The sequence below is a fragment of the Leptodactylus fuscus genome, chromosome 10 (genome assembly GCF_031893055.1).
Source record: "Leptodactylus fuscus isolate aLepFus1 chromosome 10, aLepFus1.hap2, whole genome shotgun sequence".
In the NCBI taxonomy this organism is placed as follows: domain Eukaryota; kingdom Metazoa; phylum Chordata; class Amphibia; order Anura; family Leptodactylidae; genus Leptodactylus; species Leptodactylus fuscus.
The window spans coordinates 12,114,045-12,140,338 of NC_134274.1; the positions used below are offsets into that span (position 1 = coordinate 12,114,045).

At 41.3% G+C, this 26,294-nt stretch overlaps 1 protein-coding gene across 1 annotated transcript in view; it reads right to left on the minus strand.

Moving 5' to 3' along the window:
* The window catches only part of ADAM12 (ADAM metallopeptidase domain 12), a 260,352-nt gene that overhangs the window by 181,258 nt on the left and 52,800 nt on the right, over positions 1-26,294 (minus strand). The window contains exon 3 of the mRNA XM_075288277.1: positions 24,893-24,966. Within this exon, the coding sequence (XP_075144378.1) occupies positions 24,893-24,966 (74 nt within the window). The remainder of the gene's footprint in view (positions 1-24,892; positions 24,967-26,294) is intronic.

Here is a 26,294-nt window from a genome sequence, read left to right on the forward strand (position 1 = left end):
AGTACAAAGCCCAAGTGCTACACGAACAAAGGAAGAGACAAGGTTGCCAGACCAGAGGATGCTTGCCAAAGTATGAAACAAAAAAAGTCTGGTCATGAAAGGCTTTAATTATCAAAAGCTGTCATTAAAATCCTTGTGCATGCATGGGTATATATATCCTATTTCCAAAATTATAACATTCAGCTTTAAAACAGAGGACAGTGGAACTGGACATGTCGATGGGGCTGTTCCCTAAAAAAAGGCTGTCCACTTTTAAAACAGTGAAGATATAAATAACATTCCTATAGATAGGTCACTAGTATCAGATGCGTGAGGGCCTGACACCAGGCACCCCTATCGATTACTGTTCTCAGGAGTGGATACACAGAGAATAGAACAGAAAGCAGACAGTGCTGTCCTCTGTGCAGAGACTGAAAGGGAATGGGAGATTATCTGGAGTACCTGATCTGGCCACTTCACACAGAACAGTGCTGTCCACTTCCTGCTCCATTTTCTGTGCCCAGGTCTCAGAAACCCCACTAATCTGATTTTGATGCAGCTGCCAAACTTTCCCAGCAGAGGTGAGGGAAATGGAATATATGGCTTCCGCATTATACTCTGAGGTCTGATTAAACTCGATAATATAAATAAAATCGATAATAGTTTGACTTCCGGTTTGTGGGTGACAAAGCCCCAGAGTTTCAGGATTGGGTCTAAACTGAAACTTTATAAAAATTTTGGGTTGATTATGATTCATTGATCTCTAGCCCCTACCCTCATAGAAAAGTAGAATGAGAATCAAACTGAGGCTTTTGTCACAAAGTCAGAGGTATAGTTGAGAAGTATCCCTCCGATATATATGTCCATCAGAAGACATTTTATAGGTCCATGATGGCGAACCTATAGCACGTGTGCTAGAGAGAGCATGCAGAGCCCTCTCTGCTGGCACGCACACCATTGCATGGATTGCTCATTAACAGGGAATCTGGTACTGATTCCCCGTCGATGAGCGATCGCTGCTTTTTTCTCCACACGGACCCCATTACAGTCTATGGGGTCCGTGGGTTTCCTTAGGTAACTGCTTTTTTATGCGTATAGCTTTCCATTATGGGGGGTCCCCAAGCGGACTTCCCGACGGAAACCTGGACACAGATGTGAATAGGGCCCAAGAAGTACAGCAGACTAAGCTTTCCTATACAGTAAAAACAGACTCTTTAGGCAGACACCGGGTATATGAGTCTAATAGACAAGTTGAACATATAAGCAAAATATTAGTAAAAAATGAAGTGTAAACAAAGCCTATGTAACTCATTCTTTCCATATGATCTGTAAACTCATTTTTATAAACTTTGGAACCAATAAGCCAGATTGTTACAAGACTAATATAATTAGTTTACAGCTTCTAAGATACGCACAGTGTGATGTAAACGTCTAATTTAGGATCTAATTCTAGTCCCTGATGATGTCACCACGCTCCTAGGTTTCAACATTGTGCAGAGCTGGAGTACAACATCTCGATGCCACGCATTGCACATTAGTTAAAACATATCACATTTCTAATCCATAGAGAAAAGTACTATGGACCAGTGTGTGTAAAATAATTGAAAAAGCAGAAGCTGGATAAATTGTGAGGAGGCGTCAAGATAATTTAATTGCAAAGTGTTGCAGAGGAAAAGATAGAAACATAGCAACAGGAATCAGAAAAGCAGCAAACTGTATATAAAACTGACAAGATATTATGGAGGGACAAACTCAGGATGTTCACGGGAAAGGGCAAAGGTTTTGGTATGATATAAGAGCTGTGCTGTGTACTTTCACCAGATACATTTTACCTGTAGCTCCCTCTCCCCTCTCACAGCGCACAGGTTGGATGGAAAGATCCTGCAGCTGCATCTGCTCATCCCATCAGTTAAACATGTAGTCACTGGACAGGTAAACAATTAAAGGTTCCAAGAATCCTGGTGGTGTAACAGGCTGGTTCCAACTCAGTGTCGTGATCAGAATCATTTGTGTCTCCTTATGTGGCACCTGGCATAATCTGTAACAAGACCCCATCGTCTGTTTTTTTAAGACTTCTGTCTCCTTATGTGGCAATAGGATCTGGGGTACCATTAGGCACATAGTTAGACCCCTAAGTTTGTCCACTTTGGACAATCACTTTTTGTAAGCTGGAGCCCCAAATTGATAACTTGACTACCAGAAGAACTTCTGCTGTGACCCCCAGTTTTTGGCTGCATCCAGTGGGAAAAGTGCTCAGTTTTCCTTCAGCACACTACAGGATAAATTTAGTATTATACACAGCACATTAAAATCAATCGTCGTTGCAGATATTGCATGGATCTTATTGGTCTTCCAAAACAATAGAGACCTTTATTGTAGTCACTCGATGCTATTAGATAAAGGTTCACCAACTTTTAACATAGAATGCTATAAAACACTGGAAAAAAACTTTTCTGAACCAGATAGCCCATTTACCCTTGAAAGTATGCTATGCAGTGTAACATTCACTTCTAATCCAACCAGGGCAACCTCTTCTTACATTTTGTAAATTCCCCTTGTGCTGCAGTGGGATTTCTCCAGGCTATTTAGCTTGGTATGTAATTGGCATAATCAACTTAGTGCCTCATATAGGAAAATTAGATTTGGAGGCCCACTTATGAATGGGACTGATGAGGATGAATTACGGGAACACCGTTTCGGAACAGTTCTACACTATATACGTAAGTGGGATTATAAAATGATGCGGTTTGTAGCATGACCTTTATATGGACTGAATGATGGTTGCGGAGTCCTCTCCCTGTATATAAAGTGTTTGGATCAAAACAGTCAGTCCAGATTTAGAGGTGAGGCCTTTAAGGGTCAAGGTGACTGCTGACAGCAGATTCCCATATGGATTGGCTATTTGGTGCTTAACCAGTCTGCGTACTATACAGTGCACAGAGCCAAAAGCAGATAGCTGTTTCCTGCATAGTGGTTGGGCACTGGTACTGTGGCTCAGCTTCCATTGACTTCACTTCAAGTCTTGACTGTTGGGACCCCCATAAAACAGGGGTTCCAATCCACAGTCTCCATTGAGCAGCAGGGCATTCAGGTATAGCGCTGTTTCATTCACTGTCAATGGGTCTGCCAGTGAATTGAGCAATGTACTCAAATATCTGTCAGTCTTCTAAGGAATGAATGGAAGGGTAGTAAGTCTGTAGGTTAGGATCCCATTCTGTTGATGTATGGGGTCCTAGCAATTGCACTGCTACCGATCAGATAGTTAGCCCCCATCCTATGGATGTTGAGTAACTTTTAGCCTTGGGCCCCTTTAATAGAGATTCTTTTAATGGGTTGTCTTTTTTTTTTTTTTTTAATGGGAACAGAGGTGCAGTACTAGCGTCCGACCACTATGCAGGGCTCAGAGATATCTGCTTCCAGTTCCACACACTGTATAGTACAAGGACGGAACATATTCTAAACAGCTGATCCATATGGGGGATAGCTGTCAACTTCCCACTGATCTGATATTTATGGCCAAACCTAAGACCATTAAGAAAAATCATGGATGTGCCCAAGAGGGTTGTCTCTGCAGCTCCAGCTGCAATACCACACACCACCTGTGGTTGAGAGTGGCACTGCTTTTAGAAAACAGCAGTCATCTTCTTCTACTCCTTTAACATATACAAGAAAATATAATAATAACAACATCATTAAAACATGGCGATAAAGCCAGACAATAAAAATGTAACCCGACAATAAGACATAGCAATAGTTCATAATGTACTTGTACTGAGGAGGACACTCAATCACTGCATGGAACAAGCCATCAGTCTTCAGTGTTTTATTGCCTATATGACACATTCATGGCTATATGAATATGTAGTAAGTACATTAGCAGACAGGTTATCCATTTTCATGAGCTGTATGTCCTGTAACAGAAGAGGTGATTAATATGGAGATTACATAATTGTCTCTGGATTTATTTAGATTTATTTAAACAGAAAAGCAGCAATGAGGAGACTGAATCCAAAGCCCGGGCCGGAAAACGGGGAAAGCAGAAGGAAGCCTGAAGTATCGGGGTGGAGGAAGGGAGCATCTTAAAGGGACTGTGTGCGTCACTAGAACCCAGCCTGACAGATAGATATGTTATGGTCACGTGAATCACACAGTGTTTTCTACTTGTGAATCAGCCCATGTTGCAGTCGGAGCATTTGTATATTGACAAAAACTGAGATATTTAAGCAATAGGTATAGTGCAAGGGGAAAAAACACTGTATGATTCAGGGCTCGTTCACATCTGCGTTCATGTGTCCTTATTGCAGGTTTCCGTTTCCTGCATAAAACAGATGCAGGAGACGGAAGCCTGCAGGAGACGGAAGCCTGCAGGAGACTCTCTCACCCATTCATTTGAATGGGTGAGAAAGCTGTCCGGCCGTGAGCGGCGGTGAGCGTTTTGCGCTCTCCGCCGCGAAACCGGGTTTTATAATCCGGACACAGAGTCGGACATGCACTACTCTGTGTCCGGATAAAAAAATCCGGTTTCGCGGCGGAGAGCCTAAAACGCTCACCGCCGCTCACGGCCGGACCCGGTCTATGGTTTCCGTCTTCTGGCATGCAGAAGACGGAAACCATAGAACGGAGACATGAACGCAGGTGTGAACCTAGCGTCAGGTGACCCTAACCTATCTATCTGCGGGACTGGATTGATATGCTGGATTCTGGTGATACTATCCTATCTATCTGGAGGGTTGGGGTGATATGCTGGTTCTGGTGACACTAACCTATCTATCTGCAGGGCTGGGGTGATATGCTGGATTCTGGTGATACTAACCTATCTATCTGCAGGGCTGGGGTGATATGCTGGTTCTGGTGACACTAACCTATCTATCTGCAGGGCTGGGGTGATATGCTGGTTCTGGTGATACTATCCTATCTATCTGGAGGGTTGGGGTGATATGCTGGTTCTGGTGACACTAACCTATCTATCTGCAGGGCTGGGGTGATATGCTGGTTCTGGTGACACTAACCTATCTATCTGCAGGGCTGGGGTGATATGATGGGGTCTGGTGATACTAACCTATCTATCTGCAGGGCTGGGGTGATATGCTGGTACTGGTGACACTAACCTATCTATCTGCAGGGCTGGGGTGATATGATGGGGTCTGGTGGCACTAACCTATGTATCTGCGGTGTTGGGATGATATGCTGCTTCTGGTGACACTAACCTATCAATCTGCAGGGCTGGGTGATATGCTGAGTCTGGTGGCCTAATCTATCTATCTGGAGGGCTGGGGTGATATGCTGAGGTCTGGTGACCTAACCTATCTATCTGGAGGGCTGGGCTGATATGCTGGTTCTCGTGACACTAACCTATCTATCTGGAGGGCTGGGCTGATATGCTGGTTCTCGTGACACTAACCTATCTATCTGCAGGGCTGGGGTGATATGCTGCTTCTGGTGACCCTAACCTATCTATCTGCAGGGCTGGGGTGATATGCTGGATCTGGTGACAGTAACCTATCTATCTGGAGGGCTGGGGATATGCTGGATCTGCAAACACTAACCTATGTATCTGCAGGGCTGGGGTGATATACTGAGTTCAGCTAACAGGCTCCCTTTAAAGAGTTGGTGGCAAGATCAGGTCATAAGAATGGGGGTGCTATGTTCCCTTGTTCTGAAAGCTCCACAGGTACATTGCCACTTCTTTCTTTTCTAGGTGCCTGCCAGAGATCCATGAATGCTTTAGCTTGGCTGCAGTATGCCTGTGTGCCTAACACTCTACTCAGATGGAAGTTCATTAGGAGCATTTGGTTTTACGAGGAATTGTACAATACTTAATTTCACCCGGTGGTGGCACTTTAGGAAATTTGAACACCTTGCGTCAAAGATAACAGTTGACTTGCTGAGAGGGTTCCACCATCAGAACATCCTGTTACCAACTGATTGGGGTAGCTTCAAAGCAAGGGTCAGGGTCATGTTGACACCTACCCACATGACCCTGTAGACAAGCAGCTCATGGAGTTCCACTGGCCTATATAACCAACCACAGGTTGGAGAATGGTCTGTACAACATTTACACAATGTAATTTTAGTTTAGTTTATAAAAAAAAATAAGCCATAAAGAAATTACTTGTACTTCTCCTTAATCTGGCTTTGACTCCAGGTTTTGTCTACAGTATAAAACAAGTGCATGCAAAACCTGCAAACTGTAAATGAGGTCAAATGTCCATGAAAAGAAAATCGTTATCAGTGTCAACAAGATTAATTGAATCCTCAATAAAACATTAAAGCTGAAAGAGAAAAATACATTGAATCCGAGCCACAAATCGACTCTAAAAGAAGCAAATCAAAAATCAAATGGTTTTTATTTCGTATTTTGATAAAGTTTTATTTTCCTTTTATATTTAGGAACCCCTTTTAAGAAGAGTAGAACAAATGTCTTGTATGGCCAGTGTCATGGCTATGGTTACAGGTGGGGCAGAAATAGCAATTGCACTCAGGAACCCAAGGGTCCTTCCCCCACATAAGATGACAGCATGACCCATCACTCATCTCTTTAGGTTGTACATGAAACTGTATCCAACCAATTTCGATGGTGTATAAGGGGTCATCCTGACTGTCCCAAACTGTTCCATGCTCCTGAGATAAGCTAGGAACAAAGCCAAAATAATTGTCTAAACATCAAACTCACTAACATCTAATAGTGGGAAAATGGGTGGAAATATTGTCCCAATAGAAAATAACTGGCTGCAGCAGGAGCCTCTCCCCTCTACTCTGTCTGTAGTAACATAAATTAATCAGTCCTCTTTATTTTACTCTCTTTTTTTTGCCAGTCTTCAGCCAGATAGAGCAGGTCTATGGAAGATTAACCTCTACATCCTTGGCAGGATTTCTACAAGACTCTTTATTTTAGGATCATGCAAAAGATGCTGCCGACTGGTAAACAGTGGGGGTGAGATTATGTCCGGTTTATTTTCAGCATTTATTTCTTGTTTTAATGTTCCTTTAAAGTCAATAACCACATCATTTAGATTTTAGGTGCAATATTCTGTGCCATAAAAAAATGTTAATATATCTCTATACCAATCGAAGCTCTGACCTAAAGCTTCAGCTCCTCTGCAGACACACGGCTAAAGAGGTGCACCAAGAATTAATACTGACAATCGGTCCTTAGGAGAAGTCATCAATATCAGATTGGCTGGGGTCCAATAACATTGATGTGAATGACCACTACACAGAGTATGGAGCTGTATGTAAAAATTGTCAATGTTTTTGCGCAAATCTAAATTTTTGCACGAAAATTCTGACTTTTCAAGTTTAGGGCCCGAGAGAGATCACTTCTTCAAATCATAAGACATCATGGAGACGTATGAAGAAAGGTCCCCTGATGTCAAAAGCAGAGATACAAATCTTCCAAAGACCTTCCTAGAAATCTTGGAATCTAACTGTGTTGATACCAGATGCCTCATGAGAGCTACAAAACTTATTGTTTTGGCTTTAGCTATAAACTAAGCCCTGTTGCTGCTTGTTTTTGGATTTTTTCCCCAATATGAAGTAATATCTGCAGAGAGACATATGAAAAGTCACCTCAACAGCAACAAGTCCTATTACTTCGTAAATAAAACATAGTCCGGATTCCATTTCCATAATGACCTTTGGAACTTTTGTTCTTCATGAAATCATCTTATTTAATCTTGCAGAGATTGCCTTTTCTTTGCAGTCATCAAGAATGAATAGAAGAATTAAAATCCTCTTGTTCAAGAGCTTGCGGGGCTGGCGGGATGAACAGATCTGTAGGAACTCGAAGAGTGACAGAGACTGCAAAGTGAAGGACATCATCATGTACCCTGGAAGACTGATCAGGGCTGCGGTATATAATGTGCCGCGCATTAATAATCACTTCCAGGGGTGAATTGGAAAATTAATTCAAGTTATAATAAATCTAATTACAAGGCAGATGTTCAGGCTGTTTGCCTGGGAACGGTGGTTGCTGGAGCGTTACCCTATGGTAAGAGGCCATTAGAGTCCTGCAATGAATGTGGCTGTCTGAGAGATCACAGATCTTGGTGAATAGAGGGCATTTGGTTAGGCTTACATGGTGACCCTGGGTCGCTGTAAAGTCATACCAGTACCATGATCACTACAAGTACTACTACTAGTACAACTACTAGGTCAGACTTTTTACAATGGTCAAAGCGTCTGAAAGTCTCAGATCTTGTAGATTGTAAACCCTTAGGGACAGGGTGCTCTTTCCTACCGCCCATCTAGATAGTTTTGGGATTGTTGTACTTGTACTTATGTATGTACATCCCTTCAAAAATGTATAGCACCATGGAATAATGATAAATTCCTCGGCAAGTAACAACTCCGACTGTAGCTACACCTCCCTTGGGCTTCCACTTATTATACTCCGGGGTCAGAAGAGACCCCAGAGGTATAATAATGTTACTTTTCACTTTGACATAACTTTGGCTGTGTTTGTCTTAGAGAGCTAGAAATTGTATATATAGGTTCCTAGGAGCCCTATCTATAAACTATAGTGTAGAACACTCTTAGGGCTCCCAGGAACCTATCTATAAAACATAGTGTATAACACTGTCAGGGCTCCTAGGAACCTCTGTTTTATTGATCAGTTTAAAGGAGCCCTGACAGTGTTCTACACCATGTTTTATAGATAGGTTCCTAGGAGCCCTGACAGTGTTATACACTATGTTTTATAGATAGGTTCCTAGGAGCCCTGACAGTGTCATACACTATGTTTTATAGATAGTTTCCTAGTAGCCCTGACAGTGTCATACACTATGTTTTATAGATAGGTTCCTAGGAGCCCTGACAGTGTTCTACACTATGTTTCATAGATAGATCCCTAGGAGCCCTGACATTGTCCTACAAAATGTTTTATAGAGATCCGAGCTGCCATACCCGAACACAAAACCAATCTTGAGAGGTTTTCCCATCTCTGATCTGACCTGATTCTCTTCTTTCATAAGTTTGCCTATGACACTAACTTATTTCCAGAGATATCACTAGTTAAGATTAAGGGGAAGAGTAAAATAATGCAGGACTTCATAGAAAGGAGCCAAAATTTGTTTAAAAAAAATATATTACAAAATTAATACTATCAGAAAATCAAAAGTTTTCTGAAAGTTTAATTACGCTTTGAGTGTCTGTTTATTCATATATTTCCAGGAGGAATAAAAGAGGAACAGATGGTCCATTTCATGAAGACAATAAGCATTTAGTAGAATGGGCCTGTCAGGAGAGCTGACAGGTCTCTTTATACCTGGAGGAACAACCACCTAAGCCTAATAGAAAACATTTAGCAGAGTAACAAGTCACTTGACTTTCTCTTTGACAAGTTTATGCTTGGAGACAAGTTAAGTGCTCTTTATGAGCATATGGGACATTATGTAATTTATGAGATTTTTTGGTCTGCTTTACAAAAATAACTTGCCAGCTCCAGTGCAATTCCCCGGGAGAGTATCACAAGTTTTCTGCTGATATGAATACATATTTATGATTATGTTATAACTGAGACAATGATAAATGAGCCTCCTAGGTGCGTTCTCCGCACAGTCACTCCCTGTAACACTACCCGCACACTCGCCTAGCATTTATTCTCCCCTCATGCAGACTCATTTAGCTTCTCCTGATTGTCCTGCACAGCAGACTCCGAGGCTTATTTCTGCCTTTAGCAACAGAATGCATAAGTAAGACGGACTTATTGATTTCCTTCTGTACAAGTTGTGCACAAGTCAGAATTTTGTTAGTTTGCTGTTACTTGCCATTATTGTATATCGAGTAGGAGAGATTACAGAATGCGTTACCTAAGTAATGTCAGAGCTTTTTATGCATACAGTATGTGTAGAACAGTGACCGGATTTAAAGGGGTTTTCTAGTTTTAGACTAATAAAGGGTCATCATTGTATAGATGACCATTCCACAACTTTCTAATATACTTTTGTTACAGGTTATTTGTTGCAAGTCCTGCTCTTTGCTGAGTAGTGGTTACAGTTGTACCCAGTCTAGACATTGCACAGTGAGCTAAATAGCAAATTGCTACAATGTATCAGTCTGGGGTTCAAGCTTATTAGCACACAGAGCATTGTTTAGAGTGGATACAATTTAATCCACCTCTGAGCTGAGAGCTGGACTATGTACAGGATTACCAAGAGTTGATGGCTTGAATATTGATGTTCGTGGTCATTAATATCAGGTTGGCGGGGGTATGACACCTGGCATCCCAACAGATCATCTCTTCAAAGCAGCAGCAGTTCATCGGTCACACGGTCTGTTTGCAGATCATTCTCGTACAAGTGAATGGGCTGAACTGCAATATCAAGTACAGCCACTATATAATGTATGGCACTGTGTTTGGTAAGCAGTAAAGAGGTCACAGCATTCAAACAGTCGAATGTGGGGATGTAAAGTGTTGGACCCCCAACAATCGGATATCGATGGTCTAGATATTGTAATGCAAGATAACCCATATGACCCCTTACAGACATTCCCAATGGTGAGAAGTATAAATAAGGTACCCACTTAGAAGATGAGCTGGAGCCATAGCTGTTGGGTTTATGCTGCTTCACACAGTACAGACTTGGCAGTAGGGTCCATGATCAGAGACTTCTCCGATCATGGATCCTTAAATCTTCAGCCGCGATTGCCATTCTTTCACTCTCACTTTTAGCATGGAGCAATTCTCCTGTAGGGAGCTTGTGGGTGCCATTCTGTTCCTATGGCAGGTGGGAGCCTTCTGAAGGCTTTCATGCTTTCTACTGCCAATCTACTACTAACCTCTTCCAATAGCAGGGCTCAATAGTAAGCTAGGCTTTGTACTATAGACGGCTGTAACGTTGGATAGCATTCTATGATATAAGTATTCTAAATGATTACATGTGCAAATCCCTTAGGGGATATAATACTTCAAGTGTCCCTGCGATCATACTGACCCAGAGAACAAAGCGAACATGGACTCTTAACCTAAAAACAGCACTCATAAGAATATGGCGCATTGTTTTTCCAACTATATGGTATTGTAAATTTTTCCCAGTACATTGTACCGTATATTAAATGGTGCCATTAGAAGGAGGAGAGTAAAAAAAACGATAAAGCAAAAATTAAAAATGGCTTGGTCATTAAGGGGTTGAAGGTTCAGAGAAGGGCAAGGGCAAAAATGTTGTAAAGGAAATGTTTTTGGCATTCTGCACCCCCCGATCCCACAGTCTGGTTGCTATGCACGCACAGTCTTTTATATAGATTTGACAAAAAGAAAATCCTCTTAGCAACTAGAGTGCCTTGGATTATTGAAACCAGATATGGGAAGTTCTGACCACATAAATGAAATCGGAGAGCTTCTTTAAGAAAACAGCCATTTATTTTCTAGCTATAAAATCTGGTGTATTCCTGGGAAAAGTCATCAGACATGTTGGAAAAATGTTTCTCTGCAGATGCTCATTATAGCAGCGTCGACACATGTAAATGGACGCCTGCCAAGTCATTACTATGCTGTGAGATAATTAGCATGCCAGCCATTGCCGCAGTGGACGGCTTTATGTGAGAAGACTGACGTCACAAATGTTCCTATGAAAGCTAACAGAATTCATTGTACTCGATGGCACTGGGCGAAAAGTGTGAGAATTAAATTTTCATGTGCAAATTAATAAATCTGAGAGTTAAATAAGATTTATACTGTATGTAATCTATAGTGGATTTACTTTCATTGAAAGTTAACTACTGCTGTGCTACAGGCTGCTGAGAAAGGAGAACTCTGAGCCCAAAATGAGAGATTCTCTATAAGATCACCTTCCTACTCCGTGGTCCTGGCCTGTCCATTACAAAAACAGCTAGATCAGCTACCGTAGTCCTTGTATTACTACTACACCTTTGGGGGTCACTGCTGAGCCCTGTTATTGAGTCACATGGGGTGCACTAATGTCATGGCATTTGCATTAAAGGGAGCAACTAACTCCACAAGGATGCCCAGAAGAAGTGAGAGTGAATGTAACTGTTTGTTATATTTCAACACCTTCCCTGGTCCTTCACTTTTTATATTCTGGCGTCTGAAGAGTCTCCAGAGTATATTAGTTTCATCTCTGGTTTGCAGGAGACACCCCCCAAAAGTCTTGGGTTCATATCGAACCTGAAATTTTTGGATAATTTGGGTCAAATCCAATTCGTTCTGAACCAGTCTGCACATCTCAATTGTATCAAGTGTTGATATCCACTTTAATAGCATGTCCATTTAACGCCTAGACGTACTGAGTCCTCCAAAGAGGGAGACACTCTTGCCTCGGTCTATCAGTTTGTAAAATACATTATCTTTTGTGTTTTTTTAGCGCTTTGTACAGGAAGAATGCATTTTCATATGGTGTCTTATGTCACATTTCACTTGCATGCACAATCCCAGCCTGGAGCATGCTTAGAGACTGTAACATAAAATGGCATTTGCAGCTTGGTAGAATCGGGAGGGGAGATGCACAAGCTGAATTTATGAGTCATTGTAATTCATTTATTAAACATTAGGTTCTGCTTTTACAACTGGTTTTCATCAAAGATTTTCTGAGCCCTTTGCCAAGTCATCTTTTCTAACAAGACATAATGCACCTTCATTCAATTTGCTGCTTTCTCTGGCTCATCAGTCTCTTATTCTCCCGGGGAATGAGACGTCTTCTATGCACGTAGAGTCCACAATATGATTGTCCATTACCTTCTTCTCCTCTTTCTCACATACAGCTCAGTTATTCAGGCTTGCTCAATAAATAACTGATGTGATTAAAGCGGTAGAAAACCATTAGGATTCTAGAGAGCAGATGCCGCAACGATTCAGCGCAAGCCCTGCCACGTCATTGTGGATTTCAACCCAATAACTCTTGAACCGTTCTTGGTACTTAACCTTTCCCTTTAAGAATATTTTCAGGGAGGAGGAGAAGAATAATAATCCCAGCTGATTACTTGGACACGTTTTTTACATTACTGCTGGAATTTTAAGAGTTGTGTATTAGGCATGCTGCAGAAATATTCACGCAGTTCGTGAAGTCATTTAGCAATGGGACTTGAGATCTTCGCTGCTCGAGGCTTGGACAGAGAATTTGGCACTTGGTCTTAATATTGTGACATGTGTTTCATCCATTTTCGCTAATAATATGGGCTAGATCGGCCATAAAAGTTACAACGCATTATAAAAACAGCGCCACACCTGTCCGCAGGTTGTGTGTAGTATTGCGGTTCTGCCTCATTCACAGCTGAGATGCGATACCAGATACAACCCAGGATACAGTTTTTGGAAGAAAGCAGCCATGTTTTTCTAATTCTTTAGAATCCCTTCAAGTTGCCCAACTTTTTGAAAAATTATTACAAATTCTGCTATTTTATGTTACCAATTCTAGATCATGTCAAAATTATAAAAAAAAAACAAAAACAAAACCCTTCTCTATTTATTATGCAGGGTTTTATACCAATATCAATTAAGGGGTTGCCAGTATTAATAAAAAGTATAGTTTGTTTTTCTAGAAACAGTGCCACACTTGTACATAGGTTGTGTTTGGTATTGCAGCTGAGTTACATTCATGTGAACACTACAATACCACATTGACAGGAGTGATAAAGATATCAGAAAAAAAATATTTAACTGGTTAGGAAAGTGTAATAGGAATCTATTTTCAGAGCAAAAAAATAAAATAAATGCACATGAAAATAGAGAAGTTGTCACACAATATAAGATGTAGAGAGTGAATATAGGGGAGAAAAAGGAGCTATAGGAGGTACAGGAGGAACAGTAACACTGGGGTTCTTAAGCCTGAGGGGCCGCAATGTCCCCTCTGCCACATACAAAAACATCCATATTATAGATAAAACATGGTAGGTGTTTGGATTTTGCTCTTCAAGATAAGCCTCTAGATATAGCTCAAGATAAGCCTCTTCCATCTAAACTTGGGTTTAGATGGAAGGAGCATGCTACAAGCAAGGGTGCATTAAATAAGCAACCTGTAGCACTATGGGTTAGGTTAATGCTTGTATGAATATGGCTTGTGTTAGACATGTTTAAAAACACATCATCAATGAAAATCTAACCCAAGGCCAGTAGGTTAGACTTGGGCTGACATATATGAGGGAGGACAGGGGGTCCCTGCACATAAATGCTGGGACCAATCAGAAGCCTCAGTGGTTGTGTCACTGATACACTAAGGTATACACTAAAGTCACTGATTGGTCTCAGAAGTCATATAATCCTCACAGCTTCCAGCATGGTGACCGTAGCACAAGATAAAAAAGGGACCAGGAGCGGACAAAGTAGAGCACAGGTATGTATGGCTTTCTTATTTAACACCCATCCCGGCCAACCCTGGGCTTGCTCCAAATACTGGACAACCCCTTTAACTGTACCATCGCTGTGACCTCTTCAATTCCTATCCAAACACACATTGGCATAGTAGTGCTACAGCACTGTTATATATACATTAAAATCTCTGCTCATTCTGGGCTTAGGAGTCTAGTTGGCGGTCCTATGCAGGGATTGACAGCCACCTCTGTGCTTAGGTATAGCTGTAGGACTGACCACTAGACTCCTAGGAATAGAATGTACAGCGAATAAAGGCCAAGTTATATTGTTTTGTGGCCAAATCTTTTGTAGACAGATGAAAAAAGTGAACAAGTATTTATGGCCACCTTTCAAAGATTACAAAGGTGCTCGGCTCTAAAAAGAAAAAAATGGGTTTAAGGCCCATTGTCAGCCCGTCACCAATTAATAAGTCTCCTATTGATATTATACAATTATTTCAGATAAGGGAAGACCCTTTAAGCAAAACTAAGATATCAGGTCTTAGGTGCCTCATAATTCTGCATCTTATCATTTTCTTGTGAGGAAGTCACTAAAGTTGGAGAAGTCAAGCAGTAAAACTGTCAGACGTAGATGATAAATTAAACTAGTACTTAATGAGAGACATATTTTTGCAGTCCTTTGGGACCAATTAAGTTGGCATCATTAGCTTGATACTGGTGAATCACATTGACAGTTCTGAGCGTTGGTGTCCATTCACAAGGCAAGGTCTGACAAACCGAGCCTAGAAATGTCCTTTAACAAGGGGCATTACAGAGAGCAGTCACAGCATCCAAAAACATCATCAATTTTCCTTGGATGGAGAGATCAGCACAATAAGTTCTGACCTTGACTGATCATCGCAACAAAAGGTCACCATTAAGGAGCATACAGTAAATAGCAAGTCATTTTAGATACTGCCATTAGATACTTAGATAGGAGCCATAACAAAATTATATTCCACATGACTTCTCTGTTGCATTTATAGGTCGTGGTAAACAAGGTCCCAAATTTCCGCCGCTGTCCTTTAACTATTATATTTAGCACTACGTGCTTTAAAGTATACAGTACCTAAGCTTGCAACTCACTTTGTATAAATCCATAGCGCGGGGGTGTGAGAAGGTGACAGGCAGAGAGCTGGAGTCACGGTATATCTCCCCCAGTTTTCTGACATATGTGTGGTCCAGGGCAGGTCTTGAGTAGGCCTCAGTCCAGGTGCGGGTCCTGGGGTCAATACTGGACCATAAAAAACTGCAGATCCTGGGAGTGAGAGGAGGCACTTGGGTCTGTTTGATGTTTTGCCTGAAGTTAAGGATGTATTTTATTTTGCTTATTTTGTACCTAATACCTTTATATAATGGTATAATGATACCTTTGTATATAATCTAAGGATGGTCCAGGAGTGGTTAAATGTTAGTGACCATTTAAAGGGATTGTCCTGAACTATGATACTGATTGGGGCTATCTCTTTATTACTTGCCAATTATAGCGCTAGAAAGTGTATAGTGGCTGTGTTTGGTATTGCAGTTCAGCCACATTCATTTGAATGGGAGTGATCTGCAGCATGGTCATGTGACCAATGAATGTGATGTCACAGGTCTAGGGAGGGGAAGTGGAGCTTAGACTGTGCCAGCACTGTGACCAGGGGGCCCTAGAAGACGAGACCCACTTCCTGCTACACTGCACCAAATTCTCAGCTGTGAGGGCCGTCTACTACCAAAGACTCTCTGCCCACATCCCAGACTTCATATCTGCAGACGAAAAGAGGAAGCTCTACATCCTACTGGGAGAAAAGGAGGCCACTGTGGAGATCGCTGCCCAATACGTGTCCAGTTGACACCAAACAAGAGGAAGATGAGACTCCACGGACTGTTATACCCCAATACACCCACCCCACCTCACCTCCCCATATAGTGGTCACCAATTAAGAGGAAGATGAGACTCCACGGACTGTTATACCCCAAACCATCCGCCCCACCCCACCCCACCCCACCTCCCGATATAGCGGTCACCAAGAGGAAGACGAGACTCCACGGACTGTTATACCCCAAACCACCACCCCTCCAATACCCACCACTCACCCACCCGAATCCAACTCCCCCCCCTCCCACTTTACTAGCTTTGGCAATGCCAAATATGTATTCGGACGTGCCAATAAAGCTTGTTTGATTTGATTTGATTTGATTAATATCATAGTCCTGAACAACCACTTTAAGGGATCTCTCGAATAACATTAAGCAGTCTGTATACCATGACAGCTTATGTCCAAATTTCTAACATTAAACTAGAATTAAAATGTATAAAAGTATACCTAAATTTCTGCCATGTTTTAAAGGGATTGTCTTCTGAAGGTTCCCCCATCTATGTAATGTCCATATATTGCCTGCAGATATTCTAGGGGAGCCCGATACATTGAAAATACACAAAGTAGCACATGTTTTATGTTATTTTCCTGTTTGAATGTCTCACATATACTCTATAATGCTTTATGTAAGCAGTTTTGTGTTGTTTCTCTGATGTGTGTGCTGTTGCTTAGAGATCGGTAAATGATGTAGTGAGAACATGCCAAGTCCTTCTCCTCTCACCCCCCGTACTGCCTCATGGTTCAGGTCTGGGTAGAGGACTTATGCAATACAAACGACACGTAATTTCTCAGCATTAGGACAAATAACGAAAAATCATTTCATAATTTCCAAGGTCGCTGTCTGGGTCGCAGGGTATTATTACTTCAGAGACTGAAACTCTCCATGATGAACAAGGACGAGCACAAAGGTGAAATTTAAGAAAGAGTTCTGGTTACAAAACCAGAAAAAAAATAGTGCAAAAGAAAATATGGCATTGAACCTTCCAACCAATCAGATAGCCGATTTTAAGAGTAACATTGAGAATATATATGTACATTTGCCCCCAACAACACATAGGTCAGTAAGAATTAGGGAACTGATGGAAAGGATCTAGGAGCTGTAGGAACAGAATGATAGGATTTTTTTTAATAGTTGCAGAATTTTTATATTTCATTCCAGATGCACTGGAAAAATAAAAACTAAATTGTTGCAAAAGTGGACATAACTACTTAAGTCTCAATTTTCTGTATGAAAGGTGAACCACAAACCAGAAGAAGAGGGTGCATTGTCCATCTGAGTGCCACAGCCATGTCCAACAGTCCAAATGGGACAAAGGTTTGGTTAAGTGCCCTAAACCTGTATGTAGATTCTTTAACCAAAGCAGGTTTGTGCCCCTAAGCCCTCCAAGTATCATTGTAATATCTATTATGTTACATATAAGGCCACGTAACCACGTAATTCCTTGTCTTCGGTTTCAAACAGCAGATATATATGTAAGTAGTAAAATACAGTCTTGCTGTGATCCTGTGAACTCAGATAATTGCAGAGAAGAATCTCCACATGTTCCAAACGTCATGGAACAACCCTTTAAGTGCTGAGAGCATACAGATCATTCCACGACTGTACGGGAAGTTGCTCTACATGTGGGATCTAAGGTCAAGACTGCAGATGTTTAGGCTGAACATGTAACTTAAAGACAATCTGTCATGATGGAAATTTAAAGGATTCTCTTCCATGGCTTAGGCTTTGTTCACATCTGAGTTAGAATCTCTGTTCTCCCCGTCACAGGACCAGAAGAATAGAAAAATGGTTCATGCAATGATGGACAGCAACAGAACCTGAGGGACTCCATTGACAATAATGTGTTCAGTTGGGTGTCCGCAACGAACTCTGCACCTGAGGCTCCAAATGAAGACTCTGACCCAAATGTAAATACCTGATATCTGATATACCATGTTACGCCCAGCGCAGGGGCTGAGAAAGCAGAGTATAGCATGCGGCTTTACGGAACCCCAGTGACAGAAAGTGTCATTGCCTCTTTCAGGACCTATATACAGATATTACTATCAGTTGGATTTCAGTGCCTACCTTTACAATTTTAGTCCAAAAGTGAGCAAATTTTAACATTCACGTATATTAAAGGGATTTTCCAAGAGCATCACCATGTTTAAGTTCTTAGACAATTAAAAATTAAATATTTTTGCAAATGTAAGAAATTTGTAGAAAATGTTAACAATTTGCAGTGGTTTAAAGATTTTCTCTACTCATCTTAGGGTTGACAATCTTTTGCCTTGATCACTTACCAATAGATATGACCATAAATGCAGGATCTTTCTATGGTCCTGGACTTGTCAGAAACCCAGTCACTACATGTATGAGAAGATAACCTGACCACAATAAGGACATCATGGCTGGTGATCAGGAGGACACTACATGTATGAGAAGATAACCCGACCACAATAAGGACATCATGGCTGGTGATCAGGAGGACACTACATGTATGAGAAGATAACCTGACCACAATAAGGACATCATGGCTGGTGATCAGGAGGACACTACATGTATGAGAAGATAACCCGACCACAATAAGGACATCATGGCTGGTGATCAGGAGGACACTACATGTATGAGAAGATAACCCGACCACAATAAGGACATCATGGCTGGTGATCAGGAGGACACTACATGTATGAGAAGATAACCTGACCACAATAAGGACATCATGGCTGGTGATCAGGAGGACACTACATGTATGAGAAGATATCCTGACCACAATAAGGGCAACATGGCTGGTTATCAGGAGGACACTACATGTATGAGAAGATAACCTGACCACAATAAGGACATCATGGCTGGTTATCAGGAGGACACTACATGTATGAGAAGATATCCTGACCACAATAAGGACATCATGACTGGTTATCAGGAGGACACTACATGTATGAGAAGATATCCTGACCACAATAAGGACATCATGACTGGTTATCAGGAGGGGACACTACATGTATGAGAAGATAACCTGACCACAATAAGGACATCATGGCTGGTTATCAGGAGGACACTACATGTATGAGAAGATAACCCGACCACAATAAGGACATCACAGCTGGTTATCAGGAGGACACTACATGTATGAGAAGAGAACCTGACTACAATAAGGACAGCATGGCTATGTTTCTGACAACTACCAGACCATAGAAAGTTCCTGGTCACAAAAGACAAAAGAGTGTCACCACCAAGACGGTTAGAGAAAATCTTTAAAACTCTGCAAAGTATTGAATCATTTAAATTTGCAAAAATGTTACATTTTTTTTTTAATTGTCTTCAAATGTAAACTCTGTTATGTTCATGGTAAAACCACTTTTATAATAAAATGCAGCCTTGACAGGACCACCATCACTATGGGAACCACCAAACCCCGCAGTGTCATTTTTTTGTGGTGCTATTTTCAAAAACATTGTAATAAATACAGGTAATCTTTTATCCATAGATACTGTGGGGATAGGGGGGTGTTCAGCATCTACTTAGCATTGAAGAAACGGTTATTAATTTAAAGCAGATTTATTCACGGTGGCCTAAGGCGACACAGAAAGTAAATACAGAAGAGGCTGATGTAAGGCTTAATGCTTAACAGCTGTCATTTCCCTGCAGGACGATCCCTGGTTTTTGACCAGATTCCTTGTAATTCTTTTGGTTTTCATGTAGAACAACATTGGCAAACATCATCCACAGCGGAGCTACGTATCTGAAACACCCTGTAGAAACGCCACACGGTAAATCTCCACCTTAGATTAACATTGGTGCTGTGGCGAGCAAAGCTAAAATACAGATCAACTTTCTTATACATGTTTATTTTGCTTTCTTATACATGTTTATTTTGCTTTCTTATACATGTTTATTTGCTTTCTTATACATGTTTATTTTGCTTTCTTATACATGTTTATTTTCTTTTACTTACTTTTTATTAGAGGACAAAAAAAGATATCTTGTTGCTACCTGAAAACTGTCAACAAGCTCCTGCATTAAAATCTGATTTAGAATTACAAGTCTAAGGAAGGTATACATAGCATACTGTGCAAATGTTTTAGGCAAGTGGAGAGGAGAAAATGCTGCAATAAGATTTAAAATAAAAGTTTTTTAAACCCCAGACGCAGTGTATGACTCCAGGGTACGCTGTAGCCGATGCTGAAGAACGCCAGGAGGCTGCATGTAGCGACTGAACGTTCTCCAGCTTTGTGACATAGCTGCAGATGTGGGCAGGTGAGTAAAATAACACAATAAGTAGCAGCTGATTTAAAAAAGGCAACCCCTCCCAGACGATGGCCTCAGGCAGCGCCTCATGGAAGATGTGCCCCTGTTCTTCTAGGACCCAGCAGCTCCTGGACTTCCTGGCCCACGAAGAACCGAATCAGGCCAGGAGGAGGCCTCATCATGGCGAATCCCATTGGTGCCCTCATTAAAGAGGACCTTTCATGTCCTCATGCATATGCATTTTTATATATCGCTAGAAAGACGACAGTGTGTTGAATTCAGCACAATGTTATCTTTACCATTATATGCCTTGGGGCTGGAGATATCAGTGCCAGTAATTTCGACACCGATATTCCCCCACTGTCAGAAGGATGTTCCTCATAGCCTAGCGTCATCATTGCGCTGTGAGGAACGCCCCACCCCACCCTGACAGTATTCGTCCGTAGCCCTGTACTATCAGAGGACACAGCTCAGTGATGAGGCTAGGCTGTGAGGAATGCCCTTCTGACAGTGGGGAGATATCGTTCCCAAAATTAACAGCACCGATATCTCCAGCCCTGAGGCATATAATGGGAAAGCCAACAGTGCACTGAATTCAGTGCACCGCCAGCTTTTTAGCGGTATATAAAATTGTCTATGCGCTCTGTATATAGTAATCCATAAGGCAGAGAGTGGATCTCTACTCCTTCAGATGTAGATGCTATTTCGGCAAGGATGTAAAGGTATGTCCTTGTAGAGATCAACTGCCGCCACCTGGGGGTATTTAGTCTAGGGGTGGTCAGCAGGTAGTGAAAGAAGAAAGTATCCCTTTAACATAACCTCAAATTAGTAAATTATGATATTCGTGAACCATAGAGATACTAATTTAGTCAAGAACGCTTAATTCCTTCTCTTCTGCTTTATCGAGTTGTCCGGACACATTAGGGCCCTAAAGGGCAGACATATTGACAGATAATTATTTTATTCATGAACCCGCTGGGCAATATACAGTATTATTACGGATGGTAATTCGATGGTGGGCAAACGTGCAGATCTCTCCTTGCATGTTGTAATTCATTAGGGACTTTATAAAAAAAAAGCCCATAAACCATTTATCTTCCCATTTCTTCAATGTTTTAGCGATGACAGGAGAGTAATGACTAATCATAAAATTGTGACACCTAATTCTGGGCCGAGCAAATATAAAATGGATTAATTAGAATTGTTCATCTATCGGCAGCGAGCTGATAAAACATTTAGGAGCGTCGCTCCATTAACATATTGTAAATGTATTATTTACAACTGCGCGGAAGTTTTTCTTTCTAGAAAGAGTTTTTTTGTCATAAAAAAAAAATATTAACCGATTATGTTACTTAATTATCGCTTTGTATTTTAGGTTTTCTTGTGATATTTCCTTTTTAATGTAACTTTGTATTTTCAAGGACAATTATTGTATCCATGATGAAAACCATCATCTAAGTTTCAGTGTTGCTTCATCATTGTGAAATGGGAATGTAAGAACGTGCTTTGTGTTTCAATTTTGTAACCGTTTCAACATTTCAGGGTTAGAGGTCAGTGAATAAGGATATTGAGGAACAGCAGAAAAAAGTCTATAGATGTTATAACTAACACAGATGAGCTTGTAAGAGATGTATCCAGACTAGACAATATATCAGCGACAAATGTCTATCTCCTGGCTGTAGAGCTTGCTGCAATATATGAGCGCAGGTAGGCTGGACTGTTAAAGAGGTCATCCAACCTTAACATACTGATGACCTATCCTGATGATAGGTCATCAGTATCTGATCAGTGGGGATCAGACGCCCAGTACCCTCACCGGTGAGCAGATATCATCTGCTGCCAGAACTACACAGTGTACAGAGCCATAAGTAGACAGCTGGGAAGTGGCCATGCTGTTAAGCTTTCATTCAGTTGGATCCAAGGTACAATAACCCGCCCAGAATTAAGTCTTTGGTTCCACAGTCAGCTCAAAACAGGGTTTTGTTCTGTTGGACCTTTTTGGTACTTTGGTGGGCCAATCCAACCCCCTAGGTACCAATGTATCAGTGCAAATAAAATGCATCAATCTAGGCAATCTACGCATCAATCACCTATTCACAGGATAGATGAAAAGTGACTGATCACTGGGGGTCTGACCGCTGAGGGGTTCTCATCCATAAGAACAAAAGTCCCAGGTCTCCCATTTACATGGAGTGGCAACTGAGCATACAACCACTGCTCTACTCAATCCGTATGCTAAAAACTGTATTGCGTCATCTTTGTCAGTCCCAGAGAGATCGAAAGGGGTAGAAGCGCACATGCTTGACTTTTCTAACAGGGGACACAAGATCTCCATTGTTGTGGTCAGTGGGGGTCCCAATGGGCTCATAGATTTACCTCCAATCCTGTGAATATAATGGTGATAATGGGCCAACCCAATAAACTGCAATTGTGTGGACCTCTTCTCTAACATCAAGAGCCCGTGCAGTTCCATGGTATAGTATGAACACTGTTTGATCTCTTTATGCCCAAGTCTGTGAAGATAACCAGTGTGCAGCACTGTCAGGATTTCTACCACCCATGTGAAAACGGATTGAGACCAATCTACACAAGGCATACGATCTATTGGGCTTCTTACATGAGCCAAAATGACTGTCACAATGCGACAACCCCTTTAGGCAGAGTAAACTTTTTAATAGGCCTCTTTAACAACATTGAGAAAAAATTTCACCACAGTTCTATAGCACAGCATTTGGTTTTGATTATCTGTCTACTTTACGTTATGAGATAGTTCAGAGAACACAAAATATTCCATTAAGTGTTTTGTCTTAGGCAACATAAATATCCATCCATTTCCACAAAAATAATAAAAAATATTTTACATTAATAAAAAAGCCATAGATTTTATGTATTGATGCATTTGCCATTAGTGTACAGTACAGCGGTATAATACAGGGAAGAGGCGCACTCCTTGTAATTATACATAATACATTTTCCATTACTTGACACTTTAATAACAATAATTAAAGGGACTGAATTAAAATGGATGGTTTACGGTAGTGGATTGTAATATATTACTTTGGGTCTTCTATATTGGATGCTACTGCTAGCTCTTAACTAGAATTTATTATCTGTATGGGATACTGTGTTAAAGGCGCAGGGGGTTGCCAGCTTGAGGTCCCTTTTTATGTGCGCTGGTGTACCTCCATAAATTATTACATGGATGATCATTCTTTTAAGAGAATGGCTGCCATATACTGCATGCCCTCCTGTATGGAAGTATGTGACTGTTCATACAGGTCATGAATAATAGAAGTTGGGCCCGTTGCAAAGGGTGATCATATTGAAATACTCTGTAGGGCCCCATATTCCTCCTCCAAGTTTCACAGACTTATTCACAATTCACGAATGAGTCTGGATTGTTAAGTTGCAAAATTTAAGCCGAAATTTGCAGCCATCATATTTAATTATCAAAAAGTTTTAGCAGGTTATCTCTGCGAGTCCCAACGTGAAAATGTGGGTCCCCATGTTCCCCATGAATGGATTGGTAGTGAACATACATGACCAGCACTCCATTCACTTCTAAGGTCTAGTAAAGCCAAGTACAGTCAATCCCATAGAAATGATAGGACTGGTGGTCACACAACTATTCATTTACACAAGGGATTTAGGGACTCCCTGGGTCTTGTCATCAGTAGGGTCACAATGGTTGGACTGCTAGTGAACATGCATTTCTCATTTATCCTTTAAAGGGTCCGCTGGACATCAAATACTCTACCATACATAAACAGAAACTAGAGGCAGTTACATAAGTAGAGTTACATAGGTAGTTGCTTCATCCTGGCCTTGGTGCCTGAGAGGGCTCAAAGGTCCCTATATCCAATATTAAGATGATGTTATTAATGGCACATGCTAAATGGAGGCCCTGTTCCAGGTCTTGCATCTGATTTAAGTGCTTAAAATTATGTCCCTGGGCACATCTTCCTCTTTGTACCCCCTAATGTGCTTGTGAATTAGGCCTCATCCAACAAAAACAAATCTACATGTCTCCATATGAAATGAGAGATACAGTAAAGCCTCATGAACTTCCAAGGGCTTTGTATTATATCGCCCTACAACTCCCACTCTAAAGGCCATGTAGATAAGGTTGTATTCTTCCAATTTTGGACTTCCACATGAACAGTATAACGTGTATGCCCTGCATGGTCTTGTGAAAGTCCAGAGGAAGGTGATAATTTATTGGTGAGGTCATCAGTCAGTGATACCACGCCTACGAGTCTGGAATACATGGGAGTCTTCTGGATGATGGAGATTTTACAATATGACATACTATACACAATATACTTTCAAGCGTTCAGGAAAGTAAAGAAGCAAGAAGGAATCTTCAGGTTACTTATTAATGATGAGTATTATGATGTCCTGTACATCCAGCGCATCCTCCAGACCAGGACAATGACAGAACATTCTGTGCCGGAACATCTCCACCACCATCACCACCAATTCAGAAGAGATACTAATGAAAGTCATTAACTGTACTTACTCATTTCTTTCCACATTCAGCAGCAGTTCTTCCCCTTTAGATACTACCAGGATCTTCAGAGCTGATGGATGACCCTTGAAGAAGGCAAAGTGGTAATTAAGATCCAGGTAATGAGCGAAGCACATAGAATGTACAATTACATCACTGGCCATGAGGAGCTGCAGTCAGAGATCTCCCTCCGGAGGTCTGATGATGGCTTCACTTCTTACAGCTCCCTACCCAACGCATGACATATTACATTGCAAATTGAATACTTTATTCACACATCAGCATTTCATGTACACATTTCAGCAGCATCTTTTCAATGTACTTATTCAGACATCCGCATAGCAATAACCGCCATTTGACCTGACTGTGTGAATAAGGCCTTATTCCTCTTGGTTTTCATTATCGTTTGTGCCGCCTTCCAGATACCATGCCATGGAAACATCTTACAATCTCCTCATCTGTTAGCAGTCATTCAGCCTGTTCTTTTTCATGCACACTGTAGACTTGAAGGTGGAAGTGTTATTTCCTGGCAAGACTTAATAAACCAATAGGAAATTCCTATTATCATTATTGGCTGGATACGCTGACGGTCTGCTTCCTATTACTTTATTGCCACTTGTTGGAAAAAATCCAACAGGAAAAAAAAATCCTAAGAATTCCACCTCATCCTACATCAGCGCAAATATGAATCCTAACCAGACAAAGGCCTGAAAGTTATTAGAAAGTCATTGAAAACTATTGTGTGAAAATTCCACAGAAAATACAAGAAAATGTATTAACAAAGGCACCAAAACAAAAGGAAAAATTCTACGGTTTCGATTTTGTATACAAATGTGTCCCTCAGATTCCTTACCTTTCTCCTTGGGACAACATATCCCAAAATGAGCCATACAAGATAACCAGCTCATGTGTGTGTCTAAGTGACCACCAAGTGGTTGTGTTGTGGCTACTACCAGTGAAGGATATGGTTAGCGTGCCGTATAACGAAATTCAAGCTTGGACTGACCCACAGGTGAAACCCCTGATGGGACCATGAGCTAGTTAGATACCCAATTCTCCCTGGCAGGACACGTACACCCACTGTACAGTTTCTAAACAAGGGTATGTGCCATAGACTACCCAATATATTTTCATATACCGTAGACATACTGGGCAGCTGAGATGACATCAAGGTGCAACTCACGATGGGATAGTTCCTAAGGACACAGCTAGTTGCTGTGAGTCTGTGCAGGTTGGCTTATAATCGGCCCAAAACAGCGGATCACATCAAATTCTGGTATTTTCAATAGACACCCGGCTGAAAATATCCACCATGGCAAATCTGTGCTTGGCAAACTTGAGTCTGCTGTCGGCCAGCTGAGAATCACCATTTGCAGCATAATACCTGTCCGGTTCTGCCAGTGAAAATATAATG